At 43.9% G+C, this 24,944-nt stretch overlaps 1 protein-coding gene across 1 annotated transcript in view; it reads right to left on the bottom strand.

Annotated features, from left to right (window-relative positions):
- The window catches only part of SPRED2 (sprouty related EVH1 domain containing 2), an 85,818-nt gene that overhangs the window by 23,503 nt on the left and 37,371 nt on the right, over positions 1-24,944 (bottom strand). Inside the window, exons 2-4 of the mRNA XM_083175753.1 lie at positions 17,114-17,288; positions 6,281-6,449; positions 2,134-2,198 (exon numbers count right to left, since the gene is read on the bottom strand). Of these exons, the coding sequence (XP_083031879.1) occupies positions 2,134-2,198; positions 6,281-6,449; positions 17,114-17,288 (409 nt within the window). The remainder of the gene's footprint in view (positions 1-2,133; positions 2,199-6,280; positions 6,450-17,113; positions 17,289-24,944) is intronic.

Here is a 24,944-nt window from a genome sequence, read left to right as displayed (position 1 = left end):
TTATTGCTAAAAATTCAGCCGATATATCGGATGATCTATCGGAAATTGGACAAAAAATCGTTCTAGCGTGTGGGGGCCTTAACACATATGCTTTATTAAATATACCACTGACTTGTATCTTGCCTCTGGTAATCACAGCATACATGACTCTAACCCCACACTAATCTCCACGATGAGCCCCAATCCAACTGTCACTGTAGCCTTTTCCGACTAGAATGTAATCTCACGTGAGCAAGGTCCTCTCTAAACTTTACATGTCCTTCTTACCCCGCTGTCCAGCATTACGGAGCCCTGTTGCTCCTTACAAATAAACCCTAATAATGAGGAGCTGGACCGTGCACCGGTGGGGGACAGAGGGATGGGAAAGGTCACAAACCAGTTTTACACAGAGTACTTCGGAACATTTTTAGGTTTCATGGCCAAAATCTCAAGTGTTTCTATAAAACTGTGTTATCATTACACATGTTTAAGCACCTAATTAGCAGGTACAAAGTAGAAAACAAATAGTGTGTGTGGGGGGGAACCACAGAATGAAGAACCCCAACTCCAGAACATGATGTGCTGGTCAGCTACCATGAGCAACTTTAAAAAGGCTGCCCACACAGTTGACGAATTGTAATGAATCGAGGCCTAATTATTAAGTATAAGCTTTTTCTATAACTTGCACGCAGACCAAAATAATTATATTCTGAAACCTTTATCAGATTATCAGATAAGACTGACAGCTTATAGCTGGTCATAGATAACTGCATTGAAGTTTCTGTTGATAAAAGTGGTCAAACTTGGCCATCTGTGTGAACAATAGTTTGAACTACATCACATGGTCATTAACTGTCCACGTTACACACACAGCAATAATGGTTTCTTTACTAGATAAAGGTTTCTTCATTAATTACCTTGCAAGCTAGACATTGCTGTGGTTCTAAAAAACCTCACAAGTTTCACCTGAAATTATGAACAGTTCACACAACACAAAACAAACCAGTAGATTAAGGGGAAATTCAATTAGCTGCAGAAAATGACAGCCAAATTTTGATTGATGCTGATAGACATTATTGGGGATTTTGTTTCACCAGGGGCAGAAGAAAAAAGATCCGCAATAACTTGTGTTTTTTCATCGCCACAAACGAAAAAAAAAAAATACACGGCTCCACTGACTTATTCAAGATCTGGGTAAATCTTTCCATGAAAAAAATGGTCAATTATTGAATTCATAAAAAAAAAATAAAAAAAAAATAAAAAAAAAAAATAGAAAAAATACTGTTTTTTTTTTTTTTTGGCAGGAAACTTTTGCTGCGGCTAATTAAATAATGCATGTATGATTATCAAGTTCCATTTAACTATCTTTGGCATGCTTATAGATCAGATATTTGTGTAGCTGTAGGAGTTATCAGTATGATGGTTAGAATAAAACACAACTATAATAAACCTATGGATGTTATATGGTAAATAATGTGCAAATTATATAACTGGTGCTTTGCTACTGGAATCAAATCTGAACGTGCTTAGAAATGCAATCTTTGTACAAACAAGGAAATAGTAAGGGTACGGCAACACATGCCAAGCTATACAATCCTGAAGGAAACATGCCACCAACTAATCACATGCACTGATCAATTCAATGTTTTGATAACTAGCAATTCACATGATGCAAGTCTAAAGCATACTGATAAATATATCGGCCGTTCCATCGAACAGGCGATATATCTGTATTGCATCTGTATACACCCAATATGTCTGTGAGCAACACTGTTCACGTTCTATGTTAGCCTTGCAGCACAGCTGATCGATATATATCTTAAAGGTAAATCGTCATGTCTGCTTGTACGGGTGACCTGCTATTAATTGTGATTTTAGGACCACAACACAATGTCGGGTGCTGGATGACTCACCAACAGTTGGGATTGCGACGGACATCCAACACCGGAATCCCAACCGTTACAAGCTCGACAGTTGGGATCCCGACTTGCACAGGCTATTTTCCCTTGGGGGGAGAATAGAATAGGTGGCGAGCGCAGTGAGCCTCCGAGCCCGCTAGGGGCTTAAATGATACGTCATTGCTATTTAAGATTACATTTTTTATGATAAAAAGAATCTCGTGGTCAGCTGTTGCCAGCCGTGACTACTACTTACTGCAAAAACGTCATCATCCCCAAGTTCAGCCTCGTTGTGAATCGTAGAAGATGATGTAGTGGATCCTTTACAGAAAAAAAAAAAAAACGGGAAATTAGTTCAGGTTTTATATATCAGGTTTTATATATTAAAAAAAAAAGTCAGATCAATACAAGCAAACGGACCAATTTTTCTACATAGGCTTATTGAAATCTTAAAAAAGCGCATTCAGTACTTTTTTATGGGGCACACTGTTAAATACGGTCAAAATGTAGTACCTTATTGATAAATAGACTTCCCGTGGACCATATTTCAATCGTTGTCAAGAACCGTATTCTTAAAGTTTGAGATATACATGCCCTGAACCTGGCAACACCGACTTAATGGGCACTTGTGAGACATGCAAGCGCTGTGTCTTTGCGCTTGTTGTATATTTGTGGTTCCAGGTGTTTCTTAGAAGGACACCAAGTACTACTGGATAAAAACACAGAAGCTCTTGATGAGAGTGCTGCTGAAAACGCAGTGTACCTCGCTAGGAGCAGGTGGTGGCATGGTGAGGAGAATGCTCTTTAGCACTAAAAGTGCCCCCCAAGACATCATGCACGTTTCACCCACAGGGCTTGTTCACTTGGACAGCTCTTTAGTTATTGTTAGTATCTGTCTTTTATCACAAGATATCTCTAATCGTAACGAACAGTGTCCGAGATGGACATTTAAATTGACCAATCAGAATGATGGCCAATGGTGGTTTCTAAATAGGTACAATACTATGAAAACCACCTTCAATTATTTTTTTTTAGTAACTTGGTATATTAAAAAAAAATACTATTTGGACACAATGATTAATGGAATTGCTTCCTTAATGACTAAGTGAAGGTGATTAATAGCTTTATATGAAGTCTTAAAACGAATTGGATGAAAGACTATTGATAAAAACGTCCGTTATCAGCTGGTATTAGAAAGCATGCTCTCTTTTATTTAAGTGCACAGTAAAAGATTTGACGTAAAAGGTCAACCCCTGTCAGAATGTACTAGATGAATAATCATTGGAATTGGACGGATTTCAGTGGCTTCCATGTGTAATTGAATGGGCCCCTAGGGAGGAAATTCAATTGCTAAAATGGGAAGCTTGAACCCAGTTAGAAAATGGTTGTATTGTAATTCCCTCCACCAAAAAAACAATGACAAAAAAAAAACACAGTATAGAAGTCAGTCATACAAAAAAAAAAAAAAAAATTATATATATATATTTACAAAAGCATGTGTTTTTCTACAAAACAAATGTTCTACTTCAATTGAGGGTGCTTAAGAACACCTGTAAGTATACATTTGTGTAATTCTAAGCCACCTGTCCAACATCAATTAAACCATTTTCCTGCTTTTTTGCGCATTTTCACCCCCCAAAAAAGGCATGTCATTATTAGTCAAATTAATTTAAAGTGGCTAATTAATCATTAGGGACGTTGTCCCAGTGGTTCTGATTTCAGCGGACATCTTTGCCTTAAAATAGGGATTTTCCCCAACATTACACCTGCTCAAGGAGATTGTGAAATTATATTTTGAGGCAAATGCTACGGAGATTTATCGCATGTTAACTACACTTGAATTTGTAAAACAGGAATATACAGAAATAGTGGAAAGCAAGTAAAGTATAGGATGAAGAACAATATTAAAATCAAACATCCTTAAGCAATGTTACCTTTTGACAGTGCATTTTTTTTAGTGGGGCAACTTCTTAGTAAGAGGTAAGGAGTATATGTTCTAGTACGGTAATGAAAATGGAATGAAAAAGTGCGTGCCAGTTTTCCTAGGCGACCTGCCCTTCTCTAGCTGAACAAGCCCTACCTTTCTTCCAGGTAGACTAGGTGGTTTAAAAAAGCAATCTGATATGCAGGAAGCTTGAATGGAAACACAATTTAACCATGTTCTTTTTGTCTATTTATGGGTACACGATGCTCAGAAATGCAGGTTTTGAAGGTATTTCACACGCAAACAAAATAATTAAAGTGTAAAGTCCTGTGTAGCAAACACGTTTGCTTATATTAAGCTCTAAAAGGGAGCATTTTTGTACAGAGTTCTTGCTGTGCCCTGTGGAGTTCCATCGTCTGCTGATCCTGCATACCACTTGCATCGCTGCCAGGTGCTGGAGAACAGAAATTAAAACGCTGCACACACTTCTGAAAGTCAGAAATCTCTGTTCAGGGCTGAGCTGTGTCTCGTTTTCTTCAGTTAACATAAAATGTCAAATGCCCCTTTTCCTTCTAAATCCTGAACCAAAATATGACACTGGTTTGCTTTCAAAGACAAAAGAATGAGCCGATGAAAGAAAAGAAAAACATTTTATTTCTATAAGAAAAAACAAAAAAACAACAATCCAGATTCCCCCCAAAATCGGATGATTTGCCACAAAATAAGGGGGGCATACATGAGTATCGTATTTTGTGCTCTTTGGGCAGAGCGCAGCAAGCATCTTAAGCAACTTGCCATGCTTACCGGCGTCTTGTAATGCCGTATGCATACAAAATTTGGCAAAGGATGTTGATAGGACTTCCAGATTGTAGACCTGGAGACCTTTCTGCGCATGCGTCCATTGACTGCCAGGGATACTGGGAGAGATCCTGTTGGGCAACACCAATTTAATGATGGAGCTGCCCACCTCATCGAAGGCCTGGAAAGTATCGCATTCACGGCCTTGGTGCACATGCTGACCGTGGCCAAACCTCAGGGGTCCGACAGTCGGGATCCCGACTGGCCAGGCCCAGACAGCATGGTGAGCGCAACTAAGCCCCTTGCAGGCACGGTGGCTCGCTAAGCGAGCCACCTCTTCTATTCTCCCTCTATGGGGGTCGTGGACCCCCACGAGGGAAAAATAGCAGGTGGTCGTTGGGAACCCGGCTGTCAGTGTTTTGACAGTCGGGATCCCGACAGGCATTTACCGGACGTTGGGATCCCGACTGTCGGGACCCCGTCCGACACCCAAACCTCAGAAAACTGCATTTTCTGACGTTTGGCCATATTGTTTACTTTCATGCATCTCACCCTTTGTATGAGCCACATTGTTGAAGATGCCACAGAATAAAAAACAATTGTATTATTGGTGTTAATAGGTCCATGAGGTAAAATGAGGGTAAGCTCAAAATTGTTTCGATAAAATCTATTGCCACAATTTATAAAGAAACTTCTCAGGGGCAGCGGAATGACATTCTGTGCCCCAGTGACAATTGACTGGTCGCAGTAAGAGGCCAACAAGTCCAGCCCAGATCCCCTCTGCTTATAAGACCGATACATGCACTCCGCACTGGATTGCCCGGACTTGGGCCTCCAATGGCAGATACAAAATAAACAAAAACAAAAAACAAAAAAAAATTAAAAACTAAAATACTGTACAGCTATTGTCATCCTAAGAGACCAATAGCGTTAGACAAAATCACTACTTTTTAAATAGGCTTCACCATTAATACCAAGCGATCAGTGTCACCAGCCTGGAGGCTTGTTAAACATGGGGAAGCACCATCATTGGCGCGCACATTGTTAAAGATATTTGAGTGTACAATCTATTTTTTTAAAATGTTTTTTTAATTTTTTATCTACAGTAGCGTGTATGGGGCTTAAGTGTTGGGGACAATTGCTGAATTACAGTAGTTCATTACATGGGCCGGCATAGGAAAGACAAGGTAAAATATAGTAAGTGTATAAAGAGCAGAGAACACACGCCTCATGCTTTACAATGCTATGGCAACATGTAAGCACAGAGATGTATTCCTGCCAAGTAATAGGAATCTATCGATCTGTGTATACGTTGAGGCATAATAAAAAACAGAGTAAGGTTAAATGTTCTTACTATCCAAAGTCTCAAGTGATTATTGTGAAGATAGTGTGTTCTGCGTACGACAGTCCTACGTAGGATTCGTGATTGGCAAGAAGCAGTGATTACTTGGCACTGGAACACCCTGCTCATCCCCCTGCCTACAGGGATACGCGTTTACTTTATCTTTTCCTCATACACACAGACAACCTGAGACCAAATTTTCCTGCCAACAGTCATCCAGCTTCAGGGATCTTCTGGTATCACTAGCATGAAAAGGAGCCTGTGGAATGTGACGGATCGCACACGCTACACACCCCAGAGCAAAAGAATAGTTGGAATGCGGGTCTTAAGTTTCATTACCTTCTGTGAGGTCTTCAATTGCTTTGCGCACTCCTCTGTCAAAGGCTCGTGCATCGGCGGGACTCTGAAAGGTGAGGCCGAATCTCCTCTCGTCCACAGACCAGTGATGGAACGTTGGAGTTGCCTTCTGGTACACCAAGTCTCTCTTTAAGTAGCATTCCAATAACACCTAGAATGTTTAAAATAAAAAAATGAAATATTATCCTTACATAGTATAAAAGAAAGTCCAAGAAAGGAGTCTGTCTGTCTTAATCTTGAAAACCACTGGACACATTTTTGTGCAGTCACTATTATGTAGTGCAGTTCTCAAGGAAGGTTCAGGTATATTAACCATCGGCCAATCGCTTATGGTAGCAGAGCATTAACGATTTTATTGAGTGAAGTTAAAGAAAAATCACAGTGGCGGGGCCAGGTAGAGAGAGTGAGAAGCTCAACGAGCAGGGCTGAAAGTGGTCATGCAGAGGTGGGGGAACTCATTTCTCTATGCCACCTAATTTCCCCCCTCCCCCCATTAGGCAGAGACAGGGCCAGTGGTACGGTTTTTAGCATCCCCCTGCAAACTAGAATGCTTTTCTCTTAGAATTACTGTGCAGGGCCAATGTGGAGGTTAAACTGTTTTACCTCACCATTAGAGGTGCTGGAACTCAGTTCCACCTCGTTCCCCCTCAATTTAACCCCTGTCAACGAGGGGTGGTGGGGTGATGCCAGCACCTGGTAACAGCTGCAAGCCGGACTCTCCCTCTCTGGCTGCTGCCAGTACACAGTCTCTGGGAAGGGAGGCTGTGCTGCTGGGAACGAACTGGGAGGGGGCCGATTGCCCGGCGCGGGTGACATGACGCGGTGGTGATTAGGGATGCCAATCCCGGGGCATTTTTTCAATCCCGGGATTCGGGATTGAAAAATGCTCAATCCCGGGATTGGCTTCCCTAATAATAAAAAAACACCCTGGCCGCCCAAGCGCTGGGCGGGTGGGTGGCAGGGACCGCTGGGTGGGAGGGCAGGTGGGTGGCAGGGACCGCTGGGTGGGCGGGAGGGTGGGTGGCACGGTGCGCTTGGTGGGAGGGCTGGTGTGTGGCAGGGACTGCTAGGTGGGCGGGTGGGTGGCAGGTACCGCTGGGTGGGCGGGTGGGTGGCAGGGACAGGGACCGCTGCCGCTGGGTCCCCGTGAGCGCTGGGTGGGTGAGCGGGCGGGTGGCCGGCCGTGAGTGCTGCCGGCCGTCAGCGCTGGGTGGGTGGGCGGGCAGGTGGCCGGGAGCGCTGGGCGGGCGGGCAGCCGTGGACGTGCGGCTGTGCCCTGCGCAGCGTGACCTCGCAGCGTGACCTCGTCACGCTGCGCACTGCGGGGATTCGGAGAAGCCGGGCAGCGTCTGAGTGCTCAGACGCTGCCCGGCATTAAACTGCGCATGCGCAGTTTAATCCCGAAATCCCGGGATTGGAAATTCCAATCCCGGGATTGAAATCCCGGCGTTTTGGGGGCCAAATCCCGGGATCCCGCCGATCCCGGGATTGGCCACCCTAGTGGTGATGGTGCCTCTGGGCGCTTGGGGGGTCAGCAGCAGCAGTAGTAGTAGTCGGGATGGAGAGCAGCCAGGAGCCAATGAGGGAAAGAGAAGGGGCCTAAGCAGAGGAGCATGGCTATGGGCGGAGTGGATGGCGGTGCCAACTGTGTCAGCGGGGAGTGAGAGGCCGGAGAGTGACTCCCCTTCCTGGGCAGCATGGGCGTATATCTCGGATACCAGGCTTTTAAGTTAAAAGGGGGGTGGTGGCTGTTGTGCCCTATTCTGTCACTGATACCCACGGTATAGCCAGCCCTGTTACTGAGCCATTACAGTCAATTAAACCATACCACTAATATAGTGTACTAGCGACCCGCCCCCCGCTTCACATGTAGAGCTATTGTCAAACTACACATCCCAGCATGCCTTGCTACAGCTTTACTATTTGGCCATGCTAAAACTGATGCAGGGCATGCTGGGATGTGTAGTTCAACAACAGCTGGAGTGTCAAGGTTAGCCATCACTGGTCTAGGGTCAGTGAGTCTCTGAAACACTACTATCTGCTGGCAGAGTAAAACTACATCTCTTTCTCACACATGCACAAACACAGAAGGTAGCAGACTAGCTTTCGAAGCTTTTGCTTCGAGTGGGGAGCTGACATACTAGTGTTTTATATGTTGCTGCCAAGGCTGAGAGAGACAGATGCATCAGGAACACACCTATGGTATTAAACTATTGTCAGTAGCTCTAACATGTATGCACACAGGCATCCATTCACCTCCTCCCTGGCTCCGCTGTGGTCTGCACTGTACAGCAGAGGGCAGCGGAGGCTGTGTGCACCCCCCGCACAACCTCAATACTGACCACAGGACACTGCGGTCTGGAGGTTGGGCTCCCTCATTCCTGTAAACGGGAGCTGGGTCTGATGACCCGGCATACCAGTTTATACTGCCCCTCAACCGGGTCCTTCCCGTGTTACACCCTGGTCAGTACCAGGGTAGTCTTTAACAGGAAAATGGACACGTGTTTTGTTTTTTTCAGCTACCGATGCTGACCCGGGTCAACAAGGAAAAAACCCGGGTTTTTGCCTCAGTCTAAAAGGGGTGTTATTAACATTTATATATTGGGATTAAAGAATAGTCATCACAAATAAAACAAAAAGGAAATCACTAATAAAGCATATGCATTACATAAGATAGTCTAAAACAATGAAAAAATGGTGACTACTCATTTATCTGTGATGTGTGTAAAGAGTTAATACAGCCAATCCTTTAATTGGCAGTTACTTTGCCCAGAGTCATGTGACTGCATGCAATTAACCTGATTTCACCTCCTGGACATATAAACTACACAAACTGCTGCCACCACTGAGTCACTAATAAACGTTTTACGCTCTTGTTTAATATCGATATAGGAAAATGCAATTTAGTAAACAAATATTAAAGTCTTAACCACGACTTAACTTTAACTGGGACTGAAACCAAAAAAATCGAGCTGCAGTCTATTTAGCAACAAATGTAAACCAATGTTTTGTCTAATAAAAATTAATGATGCAAAATACAAAATAGTTTCATCATGATTTAAAATATATGAAAGGAAATGTACCTAAGAACAAAACAGGAGGAAATCAGAAACCCTTTCTAATTACTAAGTCGTACATTTTTAGGATGTAAAAAAAAAATAAAAAAAATTACAAACATTGTTAGATCATTTCTAAGGATTGTCCATGATTTCTGAACCATCCTGTATAATAAACAGCTAATGCTGAACCTCACCTCTATGGGAATATTCAAGTGGTTTGCATGCAGGCGGCCATCTATGGGAACCAGCCTGTTCATGAGCGCAGAGTCGCCGGTGCTGACAATATGGTTATGTTGTTCCGTTATTTTGACAGGCTGGTTAATGTAGTAAAGTACTACTGATGCACGGAACACATTAATATTTGTGGCACTGGTAATGCCCTGTTGGTTACAGAAATTCAAAGACAGCTATAGCAAAACCTACACTATCAGTTGACCATTGATAGTTGAACCTAGATATTTAAAAGGGCATCTACTTCTTCAACGAGGACTCCATCTAGGTTTCCCGCAATTATATGTAAACCAAGCTTTCCTACATTTCTGCGCAGCTTTTTTTAAGATGGTCTTGGGCAACTTCTATGTTTTCGGCTAGCAACACAATTTAATTGACATAGACTAGATCTGTGAGGGCTGCATGTTGGCCAGTAATGGTGGTTATTTCATTTAGGAAAGTTTTTCCGAATATCCAGTCCATGTTGGAAGAGCATGGGCGATACTCTACAACAGCGGTTCCCAAACTTTTTTCTCTTCCGTACCCCTTGACTAGGTATTTCATTTATGAATTCCCCCTACTCTCAATTTGAAATATCCACAGTACTTATGAGTGGAGTGGAAGTGAGCGGTGTGCGTGTCCTTATATTAAGGAGTAGAGGAGAAGTAGTGTGCGTTCAGGAATGGAGTCCCTCCGTGTCTGGCCGCTGGCTGTATACAGTCTCTGGGGTTCCTGCTAATGCCTGTAGGATTAAAAGCTGCTGCTTCCTCCACCGGTGTCTGCATGAGGCAGATGAATGCCCATGTCTGAGGACAGCGAGGGTATTTCCCAGTGGATTGCTGGTCAGGCAAAAGCACGTGGAGGCTCTGAATACGCTGCTGACTGAACCGAAAGTGATGCAACGTTGTTCCTCTCCACGGCAATGGGAGACTTCCTCTGTAATCTGGAGACTTATAACAATAGAATTTTCAAGTACCACCAACAGGTCTGCTGTGTACACTCAGGGGTACACGTACTCCAGGTTGGGGAACCAATGCTCTACAACCTTGCTTCACTTCAAATTGTACCTAATGGGAGGGGCCCTAAACTGCACACCCTGGACATATGAGGTGCTACCTGCTGAGACCTGTATTGCAGCAAGCAGGAGGAGGAGTTTGCAGGTGCACACTAAATATAAATGCTAGACCTTTTAAAGTCTTTGCTATATTGCATTGGAGGTTATTAGCATAATGATGGCCATTATTATGGGCTTGTCCACCGCGTCCAGGTTACCTCAATAGGACAAGTCCCTAACACTACTCTGAGACGGGTCCAGGGCACAGGGCCCCCCAGGCCAGCCCAGCAGAGCCACCCCATGGCATCACATTAGTGTGAAATTGAAGTGAAAGTAAAAGGGATAGGGGAAATTATATGTGATAGGACTTACCTAGGTAAGAGGTAACAATAAATGTGAAGGGTGCTACATATATATTAAACAAACTAAAAGGGTGATGGAAAGTGTACGATATGCCATGGCATCATATCGTACACTTTCCATCACCCCTTTAGTTTGTTTAATATATATGTAGCACCCTTCACATTTATTATTACTTCTTACTTAGGTAAGTCGTATCACATAATTTCCCCTATCCCTTTTACTTTCACTTCAATTTCACACTAATGTGATGCCATGGGGTGGTTCTGCTGGGCTGGCCTGGGGGGCCCTGCGCCTTGGACCCGTCTCAGAGTAGTGTTAGGGACTTGTCCTATTGAGGTAACCTGGACGCGTTGGACAAGCCCATAATAATGGCCATCATTATGCTAATAACCTCCAATGCAATATAGCAAAGAAATTAAAAGGTCTAGCATTTATATTTAGTGTGCACCTGCAAACTCCTCCTCCTGCTTGCTTCACTTCAAATTATATATATATATATATATATATATATATATATATATATATATACACATATACATACAGACCAAACAGTCTTTATTTGCTTATAGTATGAATCATCTTCCCCTTGTCTCATGAGATGGGCCCTCCATATCCTTTGTTATATCTGCAGTTAAATGGTCTACTGTACATCGTGCAGCATTCCCTGGCCCTTACAATAATCTCTACATACAAATGAATAGGTGGCTGCTGAAAGAGCTCAGCCTATCAGTGGCAGCCCATTTGCATGAGTTTTTTGTATTCTCCTGCAGCCTGGGTCCCGGCTCTCTGCGTCCCCCCCACCCGGCTCCCTCCCAGGGAGTTACACCAGATAAAATAGGCATGCTATTTATCACATGTAAAAAAATGGCACATCAAGCGCCCAATCGTATGTGAGCCCTCCGGGGGGGGGGGGGGGGGGGCTGGGTGCTGCCAGGGAAATCAGGTCCGACTGGTCTTAAGGACAAATCGGCCTAGTGCAATACAATAGGTCACCATAACTTGTAATCCAACAGCCTGAGAGGTACAAGGACAGGACCCATGACCAGCACAAACGAAGGACCTCAAAAAAGAAAGAGCAAAAAAAAAGGAGCAGCTACCCATTGCCTCAGGCAAGAAAAATAGTTAGTTACTTAAGCTGTAGGTTAGGTTACTAAATAAAGGAAATTATAGGTGGGGACGTGTCAAGCTAAAAATCCCTCACCCTTAGGGTTGAGCAGCAGCCTACACCTTGGGTGTGGACTATATTCTGATTACACCTAGACACATGCAGAATCCTGCGGCAAAAATACATTAGCTCATCAACTTTGCAGTTTGTTTTAGAATTACTTTCAGCACAAAACCAGGTGTATGAACTGATCCCGTAGTAAAAGCAAAGAAAACAGAACATATGTGACATCCGGTTATATAACACTCCAAACGCTGTCTAAACTTGAGAACTAGAGGTGTAAAAAATATATAAAATTATTACAGCAGGGATTTGCTCAGTGTCTCAACCTGCCCCATGAAACCGAAGTAAAGAGAAGTCATTACCCAGCTATCTGCACTTCCCAAGGCTGTAACCTCGGTTAACCTCATAATGAAGTCGGCGTCAAATATATGACAAATGTGTTTTATACATATACATGGAGGGTGTGTAAATATTATTATATACACACACATACACATGAGATATATATATATATATATATATATATATATATATATATATATATATATATATATATATATATATATATATATATATACATACACACACATACATACATACACACACACACACACACAAGGAAGGGTGGATCAATAAGTACCTGCGTTTGAAGACAGGTGGCTTTGCTGAGGAAAGTTGCTATTACCATCGTGTACTACCATCTTTCAAACAACCCCATATTCAAATTTCAGATTGATTCATAGGTTAGTTTTTTTTCCTCCACAACAATGAACCAAGCTCCCTCATCCAGAATTGTTGTGGCCAAATTGCATAATTTGCGCCGCTATGAATTGTTGCCACATCCACAGTACTCGTCTGACTTGGCTCCCTGCGACTTCTTTCTGTTCCCTAACCTGAAAACGTGGTTTGCGGGGAAAAAAATTCAGCTCAAACGAGGAGGTCATCCTTGAGACAGAAGCCTACGCGAGTTTGACAAAATCGTGTGTGTATATATATATATATATATATATATATATATATATATATATATATATATATATATATATATATATATATATACATACATATATATACTTACTAGGTGATTCATCGCGCCCTACGGGCGCTCTTCACACCGTCGTAAGGGGCTGCGCCCCCTTAATTTGTGAACGTTTGTATATGAGAAATATGGTTAGAATTGTATGAAAGATGCCCTGTATTGCAACTTAGGTGTCCACGAATCGCGGGAGAGGGGGTCGCGGAGGGTGCCGCGAATTGCAGGAGGGGGGGTCGCGGGGGGTGCCGCGAATTGCAGGAGGGGGGGTTATGGGGGGGTGGATGCTGCGAATCGCGGGAGGGATTGCAGAGAATCGCGGGAGGGGGGTTACGGGGGCGGGGGTTGCGGCGAATCATGGTAGGGGGGGTCGCGGGGGGTGTGCCGTGAATCACGGGAGGGGGGGTCACGGGGTGGGGTGCCGAGAATCGCGGGGGGTGTGTGTGCCGTGAATCGCGGGAGTGGGGGTTCAGGGGGGGTGTGACGCGAATCGCCACAAGAAAAAATCAACACAGAAAGGTCAACACATGTAAATGTTGACAAAGTGTGGCACTTCATTGGTGTCCATGTCGACACATGAGAATGAATATAAAAACATTCAAAAAATGAAAAAAAAAACTTCAAAAACTCATGTCAACCTTTTTCATTGTCGACCATAGCCATGTCAGTGTTTTCCATGTGCAATTTAATTCTGGAGCTGCCGCGAATCGCGGGGGGGGGGGGGGGGGGGGGTGCCGCGAATTGCGGGAGGGGGGGTCGCGGGGGTGGGTGCCGCGAATCGCGGGAGGGGGGGTCGCGGGGGTGTGCCGTGAATCACGGGAGGGGGGGTCACGGGGTGGGGTGCTGAGAATCGCGGTGGAGGTGTGTGTGTGTGTGTGCCGTGAATCGCGGGAGTGGGGGTTGTGGGGGGGTGTGACGCAAATCGCCACAAGAAAAAATCAACACAGAAAGGTCAACACATGTAAATGTTGACATAAGTGTGGCACTTCATTGGTATCCATGTCGACACATGAGAATGAATATGAAAATATTCAAAAAATGAAAAAAAAAAACTTCAAAAACTCATGTCAACCTTTTTCATTGTCGACCATAGCCATGTCAGTGTTTTCCATGTGCAATTTAATTCTGGAGCTGCCGCGAATCACGGGGGGGTGCCGCGAATTGCGGGAGGGGGGGTCGCGGGGGTGGGTGCCGCGAATCGCGGGAGGGCGGGGTTCACAGGGGTTCCGGTGGGGGGTTGCCGCGAATTGCGGGAGGTGTGGGGTCACGGGGGTTGCCGCGAATCGCGGGAGGGGGGGTTGCGGGGGGGTGTGACGCGAATCGCCACAAGAAAAAATCAACACAGAAAGGTCAACACATGTAAATGTTGACATAAGTGTGCCACTTCATTGGTGTCCATGTCGACACATGACAATGAATATGAAAAAATTAAAAAAATTAAAAATAAATCTTCAAAAACTCATGTCAACCTTTTTCATTGTCGACCATAGCCATGTCAGTGTTTTGCATGTGCCATTTAATCCTGGGGCTGCTGCGAATTGCGGGGGGGGGGGGGGGGGGGGTGCCGCGAATCGCGGGAGGGGGGTCGCAGGGGGGTGCCGCCCCGAATTGCGGGAGGGGTCGTGGGGGGGTTCTTTTTGCAGCGAATCGCGGGAGGGGGGGTCGCGGGGGGTGTTTTTGCTGCGAACCGCGGTAGGGGGGGTCGCGGGGGAGCGGGTGTTTTTGCCGCGAATCGCGGGAGGGGGGGGGCGCGGGGGGGGAGGTTTTGCCGCAAATCGCGGTAGGGGGGCGCTCACCTGGTGGCTGTGGAGTAGCAGTGCTGGGCAACATGGGAAGGCAGTGGGTGTCTGGCACTGTCTGTGGGCTCACTGGGCTGGTTCTCTGTTCCATACCTCCCAACATGACCCTCTCCAGGAGGGACACAATGCTCTGTTTCTAGACTTCCCCTTAATGTATGATTGCCATCACCTGTTTTAAACAGGTTAATTGCTCAGAAAGGTGTTCAGCACAGATGAAGGCAATCACACATTAAGAGGAAAGTCCAGGAACAGAGCGTTATAGACACAGACACCCACTTTGAGTGACAGATGTAGCCAAATATATAAGAGATGTCCACCAGCTTGTTTACAGATGGATAAACAAATAGAGAAACCATTCAAAGTTATACGGCTATAATGACCACTTTCAATTGTAGATAGATAAGGGGAATTAGTAGCCCAATGGAAAGATGTGTACTGCTCAGCTCCAAAAGTGAGAGCACTCTCACTTTTGGAGCTGAGCAGTACACATCTTTCCATTGGGCTACTAATTCCCCTTATCTATCTACAATTGAAAGTGGTCATTATAGCCGTATAACTTTGAATGGTTTCTCTATTTGTTTATCCATCTGTAAACAAGCTGGTGGACATTATGTTATAATCACCTAAGGACATCTCCTCTTTGTGAAATTTCTATATTTGGTTGGTGTCCAAACCCTAAACCATTGACTGTGTGACCATCGTTGCCTACTGTTGTATTGTGCCCCTGAGGAAGTCGTGTTCACGACGAAACGCGTTGGGCCTATTGGGCGCATTTCGACTGTTGACCTGAATTGTGTTTATGTCATTTTATACATTGTAAAGTGTATCAATTCGACCTTTGTTTATACTGCTATGCTCTGTGAGCAAATGTTTATTAAATTTTTCCTATTTTTAAACCATACTGTCTTAAATAATTGAAAGGTCCTAGCGCACCCTGAAAACCCCTTTTCTCTCATATATATATATATATATATATATATATATATATATATATATATATATATATATATATATATATATATATATATATATATATATATATATATATATATATATATATATATTTTAGAGGGTTTTAAGAAATGGCAGGGACATTGGGACATGCGTATTCCCCTGAAATGTTTGTGAAATTTTTTTGTCTTCATTCTTAACACATGTAATTATTGATCCACCCATACATACATATATACACACACTTTACATACATTTATACAACACTTGATCACATAGATACCCTACACCAGGCATGTCCAAACTATAGCCCTCCAGCTGTTGTGAAACTACACATCCCATCATGCCTTGCCCCAGTTTTGCTATTAGGGAATGCTAAAACTATGGCAAGGCATGCTAGGATGTGTAGTTTCACAACAGCTGGAGGGCCACAGTTTGGACATGCCTGCCCTACACATTATATATGTATAATAGTGATATTGGAACCCTTAAGGTAGCCATACACTATAACGATTTCAGGCCCCGAACGCACAATTTCGATGGGTCGTGCGATCAAGTGTGTGCACATCGTGCGGTATATTGGCCCGATGCGTGGTCAGTCTGGTCTATAGAGTTCGATCCTCAGATCATATGTGCTTGCACATATGATCCATCGGCTTTGCTGGGGGGTTCTAAGCAGCTCGTATGTGTGCAAGAACATACAATCGCTCTTACGACCTGCATACGATCAGGCTGTTCTGGTATATGGCCAGCTTCAGGACTTGACATTTCTTTGGAGTGAGTTTTATCCTCCACATCAATGAGACATGCTCCTCTGGAAACAGCACATCATACAGTATTCTGCCGGAAACTTTTTCTCCTGCCCCAATCCGGTTTACCCAGAACTACTGTAATGTCTGGTTTATCCGCAATATGAGAAGATGAGCAACGAGAAATCATACACCTTTTACAGGGAGGTGGTTTGGTCCTCACAAGTGTATCCAGAGTTTCCCCTAACAACATAATGCAGCCAAAAACGAAAATGAACTTAAAAAGACAGCCCCCCCCCACCCCCGAAGAGTAAAAAAAAACTAAAAGGAAATAGCAATGTATAATAATTTGGTAAACATTGCAGTAAAAAACCAGCCAGCCTAAAAATGTGGAAAGCCCCTTTAAAATGGATATAAACCAATCTTTACCAGCTTATCTTTTATTCGTTCTCCATGAATGAGAAAGTCACTTCTCCCGCAGCCCTCAGGGTAAACTTTGGAGACTCCAACCCGACTGATTCCTCCGCCTTCATGTGGTAACCAACCTCCACTGGAGTCATCCCTGCTCATAACCACAGCCTTCACACGCACTATGTAGTTGTCACTATAAAAAAAGCAGGGAAAAGACGACAGAATTAAAATAAGCTCTAATCATCAGAATGTAGCAGAAGATTTAAGCTGGCCATACATCAGAAAGATCGATCTTAAGATCGATTGCACTCATGATTGTGTACAATTTCCCTTGAAATCCCCAGCAGTCCTTGGTGGTTTTTGGACACACAATCTACACACAATCCATCATACAATCAGTCATACAATCCATCTGCTGCATGATTTTGTACACAAGATGTGCACACAATCTGCATACAATCCATCATACAATCAGTCATACAATCCATCTGCTGATTGATTGTATGATTGTGTACACAAGATGTGCACACAATCTGCATACAATCCATCTTACAATCAATTGAGATTGTGTGATTGGGTACAATATCTTTCTGATGTATGGCCAGCTTTAGATGTATGCTAAAGTCCTCCAATGTACATTATTCCACCTGTAACGTGACACATTCAGACAACAATAATATGACGTGACTGGGATTTGTATTCAGAGACCGAACGAGTTTCTCTAGAGATATGGGGGGTATTCAATCAGCAGTATTCAATGCGGGGGCGAGTGCCTGGTGAGGGGGTTAAGCGGCGGGGATCGCAGCAAACCAGCGATCCTCGCTGTTTTACCCCCGCTACGGCTGCTCACTCTATTCTACATTATGGGGAAATCCTCCCCCCTTAACAGCGAGGCACGTGGCTAATTCAGGGAGCCCGCTGCATTTAGCCGCGAGTCTTGCTGTTACTGCGGCCGCATACACAGATTCCCCCTCACTCCAGAAACAGAGCAAGTTGAATACTGACAGGGCGAGCTGTGACAACAAGCAGGCAGCCCTGCTCGCTGTCACAGCTCGCCCCCGGCATTGAATATACCTAATTCTGTGCACTCACCTATTCAATGCTTTCGTCAATGACAGCATTAAAAGCTGTCAGAGAACCTATGTTATAAACAAACTGTCCTTTTATCATGCAATCCTGAAAAAACAAGTATTTGCAGATAAGACTTCATGAGTGCACAGACCACCAAAAAATATATATATATATAAAATATTAGCAAAATGAATAAGGACCCCATGGCCAGCCACCACAGTGTTGTATCATCAACATACAATGGACACCCTGCATTAAGCATTCTTTTTCTTTGTACATTAGAACACTACCCATTCAGAACGACAGGAAATTAAGGATTACAGAAAACCAAAAGGGGTTTTGTAAAAGCAGCTGCTTAACAACATTGCCGAAGGCGTGCTCAGAAATGTCACCCAGCCTGACAGGGTTACAGGGCCGCACGGAACATACCAACGACATAGAAGTGCATTTCTGCTGCAGAGAACTTAGGAAATCACTAAGCCACCTCTTACGGAGGACACACAGGAGTCCTCCATGATGTATATACAACAAAGTGTATTCTATCCTCTTGAATGGTGTTTTTTCCAAGAGGATTGCTCTCTCTGGCTGAGGCCAAGAGAATTTTTTATAATTTGTCCTAGGGCTTCTCATCTATAAACGGGCCACCGTGAAGAACTAAGCACCAATAAAATAAACAGAAACATGGGTGATCCTTGAGAGCAAGGACTCCAGGACACTATAGGATGCTAGTGATATACCGTAAGCTGTGTACACACGATTCGATTTTTCTGTTTTCGATTCGATTTTGCTTATAGGAGCAAAATCGAATCCACATCGATTGGCTTTTAGGACACTTTCGATCTGCATTCGATTCGATGCGCGCTCCCGTTTTCTCAAAATAGAAAAAAAAAATACACTGTGCAGCCAAGGAAGTCTCAAATTCGATCCAGTAAATCGAATGATTACATTGTGCCTACACTGTGAAATTGAATGCAAAAGTACAGATCTAATGCCAAATTAAATGGGAAGATCTAAAAGAAAAATCAAATCTAACATCGAATCTAAAGCAAAACGAAGCGTGTGTACATAGCTTAAGACTAAAAAAAGGTTTTCCTCGGGACTAGGCCGCTGGGCCTTGAGGTGGGACTGCTGAGATAGCCTAGCAATGTGACAACCAATGGTACAATCCATTACAGTGCGGATCGAAGAAGCAGCAGCAGCAGTATGCTTGTTCTTCCTAACTACTCTTCAATATCCTGTATTCAAATAGAAAATAGCAGAGAAATGTGACATACTCAGGAGTGTTTTACTGTGACACTCAATCCCAGGATTCTGCAGATATCGTGATCTTTCCTACCACATGTACAGGGTGATATGTCAGTATTCTGATCGACATTAGACAGACATCGGAATCCCGACTGCCGGGACTCCGACAGGGGGCTTGCACTATGAATCCACTTGAGGGCGCTCTGTGCACGTCACGCTGTAGAATTGGTGGATCACACAACTTCTATTCTCCCTCTATGGGGGTCCTGGACCCCCACAAGGGAAAATAGCCCATTAAGTGATGATCCCGACTGTCGGGCTTTTAACAGTCAGGATTCTGACATTAGTCTACTGACAGTTAGAAATTAGACCCCCATGAGCAAGAATAGCACTGTAAGTCGGGATCCTGACTGTCGGGAGGCCATCCGGCACCTCATGTACGTGCACATACAATCACACTATGGTTCATTTTTGTTGGGAACCAATTAACCTACCAGTATATTTTACATTGTGGGGGGAAATCTGAGTACGTGGAGGAAACCCACACAAGCACAGGGAAAACATACAAATTCCGCCGGTTAGGACCATGGTGGGATTTGAACCCATGACCTCAGTGCTAACCATTACACATCTGCTTAACCCTTGAACGATATGACAAAACATCAGGGATAACCATCACAATAATATTCTAGCTAGGCTGAATGTCCCGAACGGGAAGATATTTATCTTGTATCTAGGATCATCCTATTCATTTTCAGACTTCCAAAGAGGAGACGCAAATCAATTAGAATTACGTGAAGTCCAATGTCCTCGCACAATATATTGAGGTACATCTTATTGTTCAGCAGCATAACAATCACCTGTAGTTTAATTGCCTCCAATGTAAGGCATATATTCTGTAACTACATATATTTTCTTCATTTAAAATGTAATAACAAACCATTCCCAATGTGTCTGTTCACATTGTTGAATAAAATAATAAAAATAATCCAAACATGCAAAAGTGCAGATGACCAAGTGGCTGCAAAAGCTGGTTCCATCCGATTAAAATCCCATTAGAATTGATAATGTGGCAATATTTGGGCAATTCAATAGCTTTAACAGCAGCTCTTACTAGATTGTGCTAGACTAAGCAAATCAATTGTTGCTCTGTTCAGACATGAATAGCTGCGCAATGTGTGCGCATTTCAGCCCACCGAGTCCTGAGATGAGAGCTGAAATATGCACCAGTGCTTTTGGGCCTAGTGGAAATAAGTGCCAGTCTGGAGCAACAGTTGAATTGCTCATATAGGCGTGCCAAAAAGCAACTGAATCACACCGTCCCTCCCCCTGTACAGACCATATAATCTCCCCTGAAATTAACGTATCTTGCATTGGACGCCACAGTGTTCACATGAGACATTAAACTTGTGGTGTTTGGTTTATGAAGCTGAACAGAAACATCATTGCTGCCAAAGTACACAATGGGTAAATAGGTCCTAAATTCATGTTAACATTTTCCTATAGAAGGAAATCTTCCCAAACAAATAAACATATTACTACACTGGCCTGCCATACAGGCCATTTATCATTGTAATACTATAAATCAGCAGCTTAGTGTTCCCGCTAGGCTGTTTTAGTGGGGCGCTGCGCCCTGTCTGATTTTTAAAGGGCAAAATACGACCTGCCCCTCTGGCAGCACCCAGCTAAAACAGTCTGCCTCCGACCCCTCTGGTGTGACCGCGGAAGCCTGGCGCCGCTGTAGATAGCGATGCCCGGCGCTTCCCCAGCAGTGTAGAGCATTCGGGGTGGCAGGGAACGCCCCCCTTTAGTGATGCCGGCAGCTGTACCCACCCCTTTTCTTGACGGCAGCGGCCGGTCCGCCCCCCTTACTCTGCCCCCGTACAGTGGTGCACTACCTGCCCTAGTTCCTAGAAGGAACACTACAGCATACATACAGCAAGGCACCGATTTAAAAGAAATATTCTGAAAAAAAAGTTTTGGGGGATATTACATTATTTTTTTCTCCACATGATAATTGTGCAGACAGGTGTAAGTAACCGAGTGCCCATTTTGCAAGTGTGGCCCAAATAGACAGCGCTTCAGCCTTGAAAAGTGGTTAAACCCATCTAAACTATTGGGCATGCTTCCAAAATGCACCCGAAATCCAGACTTTTTTGCATATTTCTGGTTGCGACCTCAGGAGTATGTGTGCAGGAAGAATGGGCACACACACACACACACATATACAGTCACACAAGGAACACCCAGCAGTGGCTGGGTTAAAATAACTTGTCTAAAAGGATTAGCCAAATAAACAGGTATCTGCCAGAGCTGAAAGGACAGGCGTGCTCAGACAATAAAAGGAGGGAAATACCTTGGCAATCAGAACCTTTCTGTAAGCACAATGTTTACAGCCTGAAAAAAAGGCTGATGTGGGCCAAAAGGTCAGGAAATGGTTCAATGAAGCACCAAGGATTGCACAGAATAGCACTGGGCCAGCTTCACCATTCCCTTGCATCGCCCATTCTCATTCCCATCTCAGCATTGCAATCACAAATACAAATACACTAATAACACAGTCCCCACACCTGGTGAACCCCTTGCTACCTTACACTGTATTAGACAGAGCGGGACAGAATGTAGGGGGAAGGGGGCGGGATTTTCAAAAGTGACAGTTTGAGTGACAAAAAAAAAAAAGCTCCTTTGAAGACTTTAGCAGAACCTACTATACACAATCAAAGCAGGATTCATTGCTCTAGCACTGGGGTAGCCAACCCTAGTCCTCGAGAGCTACCAACAGTGCATGTTTTGCAGGTCTCCTCACAGAATCACAAGTGAGCAAATTAGCTCCATCTGTGGATCTTTTAAAATGTGTCAGTGATTAATGAGTGCAGCTGTGCAGCAGCTAGGTTGTCTGGAAAATGTGAACTGTTGGTAGCTCTCGAGGGCTAGGGTTGGCTACCACTGCTCTAGCACAACAGCTATGTAGCCCATACATTTGTGTGATCAGATGCGATGGGACATGCCCAAGTGCTGTTTTCCAGCACCTGATGTCGCATGCCATCATTGGGTGCTGGAAGAGGGCTGGTAGCAGGAGTTGGTGTAATGCAGTGCTGTGCAGGAGGGCTGGCGGAGGACGGCAGCGGCAGGAAAAAAAAAAAAGTATATAGTTAATATTATTTAAACCACTTGCGATCGCTCATGCAATTCGAGAAATATTATCAGAATCAGAATCATCTTTATTGGCCAGGTATACTTGCGTATGCTTGGAATTTTTTGTGGTAACAGTGCAGCATCAATCAGGGAACACAAAGGGGGTGGGAAGAGAGGCATAAACATACATCACATACATTTCACATGTATCTAGAAAAGTTCGAGTTAGTATTTGGTATGTTCAATACGGTTTAGTTGGTGGACAGCTATTGGGAAGAAGCCTTTTGTAGTTCTTGTCGTCTTTGCTGGGATGGACCTAAAACGTCTGCCTGACGGAAGGGGTTCAAACAGGTTGTGGCCAGGGTGTAGCTTGTCCGCCAAGATCTTTCCTGCACGCTTATTGACCCTGGCTAGGTATAGTTCTTGGACAGTGGGGAGCTCCGCCCCAATGATCTTTTCTGCCATCCTCACCACTCTTTGCAACTTTCGTCTGTCATTCTCGTTTGCTCCTCCGAACCAGATTGTGATCGAGGAGCAAAGGACAGACTCTACTATGGCAGTGTAGAAGATGAGCAGCAGCTCCTGCGGGATGTTGAATCTCTTGAGTTGCCTCAGGAAGAACAACCGCTGCTGAGCCTTCTTGACAGTTGTAATGATGTTGGGACCCCATTTGAGGTCGCAGGAAATCTTTGTTCCTAGGAATTTGAAGGAGTCGACCCTCGACACTACTCTGTCAGATATTATGAGTGGGTGCATGGCATTTGGTTTCCTTCTGAAGTCCACCACCATCTCCACCGTTTTGAGGGGGTTGAGGTCGAGGTTGTTTCCGCTACACCATTTAGTTAGCCGATCCACCTCCCGTCTGTATGCCGACTCGTTTCCATCCATGATAAGGCCGATAACCGTTGTGTCGTCTGCAAATTTTATAATTTTTACTGACTGTTCTGCTGAGGTGCAGTCGTTTGTGTAGAGGGAGAAGAGCAGGGGGGAGAGGACACATCCTTGAGGGGCACCGGTGCTAATTGTGCATGTGTTTGAAATGAATGCGCCTGCTTTCACCGCCTGTTTCCTTTCAGTCAGGAAACAGGCGCATAAGATCTATCAACGTGACATTAGACTGGCGGGCCTGTGCATCGCATTGGATGACCCTTTCGACATGCATATATATATATATATATATATATATATACACACACACACATACTTTGATTTATCGCGCACTATTGCTTTAGTGTATGGACATAATACGTTTTAACCATTGCAAACTAAACCATTCACCTGTAGCAACAAAACAAATGTACTTAAGTTAGAGAACATGACAAAAACCATATGGGGCGATTCAATTGTTATTTAGGGCACGCCAAGGAATGGGCGCAAGCCTGAGCAAAATAAAAAAACACTGGGTTAAAATGACTAAGGCGGGAGTTCTAGTGAAGATGGGAGGTTACCCGTAACAAACAATCAGATTTTATCTACTATCTTCTAGGTGCTAAATAAATTACTAGAATCTGATAGGTTGCTATGGGCAACCTCACATCTTCAATTTAACTCTCATCTTAGTAAATTTACCCCACTTTGCTTAGCTGTGGCTAAACTTGACTAAAAATACTGCCTGCAGCACAAAAAGTCCTGTTGTGGGCACATTTCCGCTCGACATCCCAGGAGCTGGTGCCCCCTACCCGCAACTCTTTTCACATCAATTTAACCTCTCTGTCATGTGGTGTCATGGGGTAGTGCAATTGAATCTCCCCAAAACGTCAACTGTCCATTTTAGGGTTAGACTGCCATTAGTATAGGGGTTAGGGCTCAAATCCGCTGACAACAGATTGGTTGTATTTTATGCCGCAGACAGTATTTGCAATTGAATGGTCTTGGGCTGCCCCTTAATTAATCACACCCAATAGAAAGGGTTTAGAAGAGTACAATAGCAAAACAGACTAATCAACAGCAATGGGAAAAGTTCTGTTTGGTGTGCTGATATAAACTAATTGATGTCTATGTCCATAAAAATTAAAAAAAAGGTGAATCTCCAGAGCTCCATAAATGACAGTTAACGCTGGAAGGTATCACATCTATAAAGTATTTGATTTGATACCATAATTACATTTCTATATCAACCTTTACACATTTCAATTATAAAGGACTAAGCAACTATGGTACCGTACACTAGGAAATGTATTCGTCTATAACAAAACCTTGAGCCTTGGGACAAATGGCAAAAATACCCAACCCGTCCGTGGGTGCATCTTTTAAAGGGGAAATCAAATAAAATTACAGCTTAATCCTTCTTGGTATAGTCATAAAGGTTTAATGGGCTATTTTTCAGAAACCAAAGCCTGAGGCCAACAAATGTGTTTGGGTTATCTTGACAATTACAGGTTGAGTATCCCTTATCCAA

This window comes from Crinia signifera, chromosome 3 (assembly GCF_055691185.1).
Source record: "Crinia signifera chromosome 3, ASM5569118v1, whole genome shotgun sequence".
Classification (NCBI taxonomy): domain Eukaryota; kingdom Metazoa; phylum Chordata; class Amphibia; order Anura; family Myobatrachidae; genus Crinia; species Crinia signifera.
The sequence above is the reverse complement of the archived record's forward strand: the minus strand, read 5'-3'. Positions and strand labels throughout refer to the sequence as shown.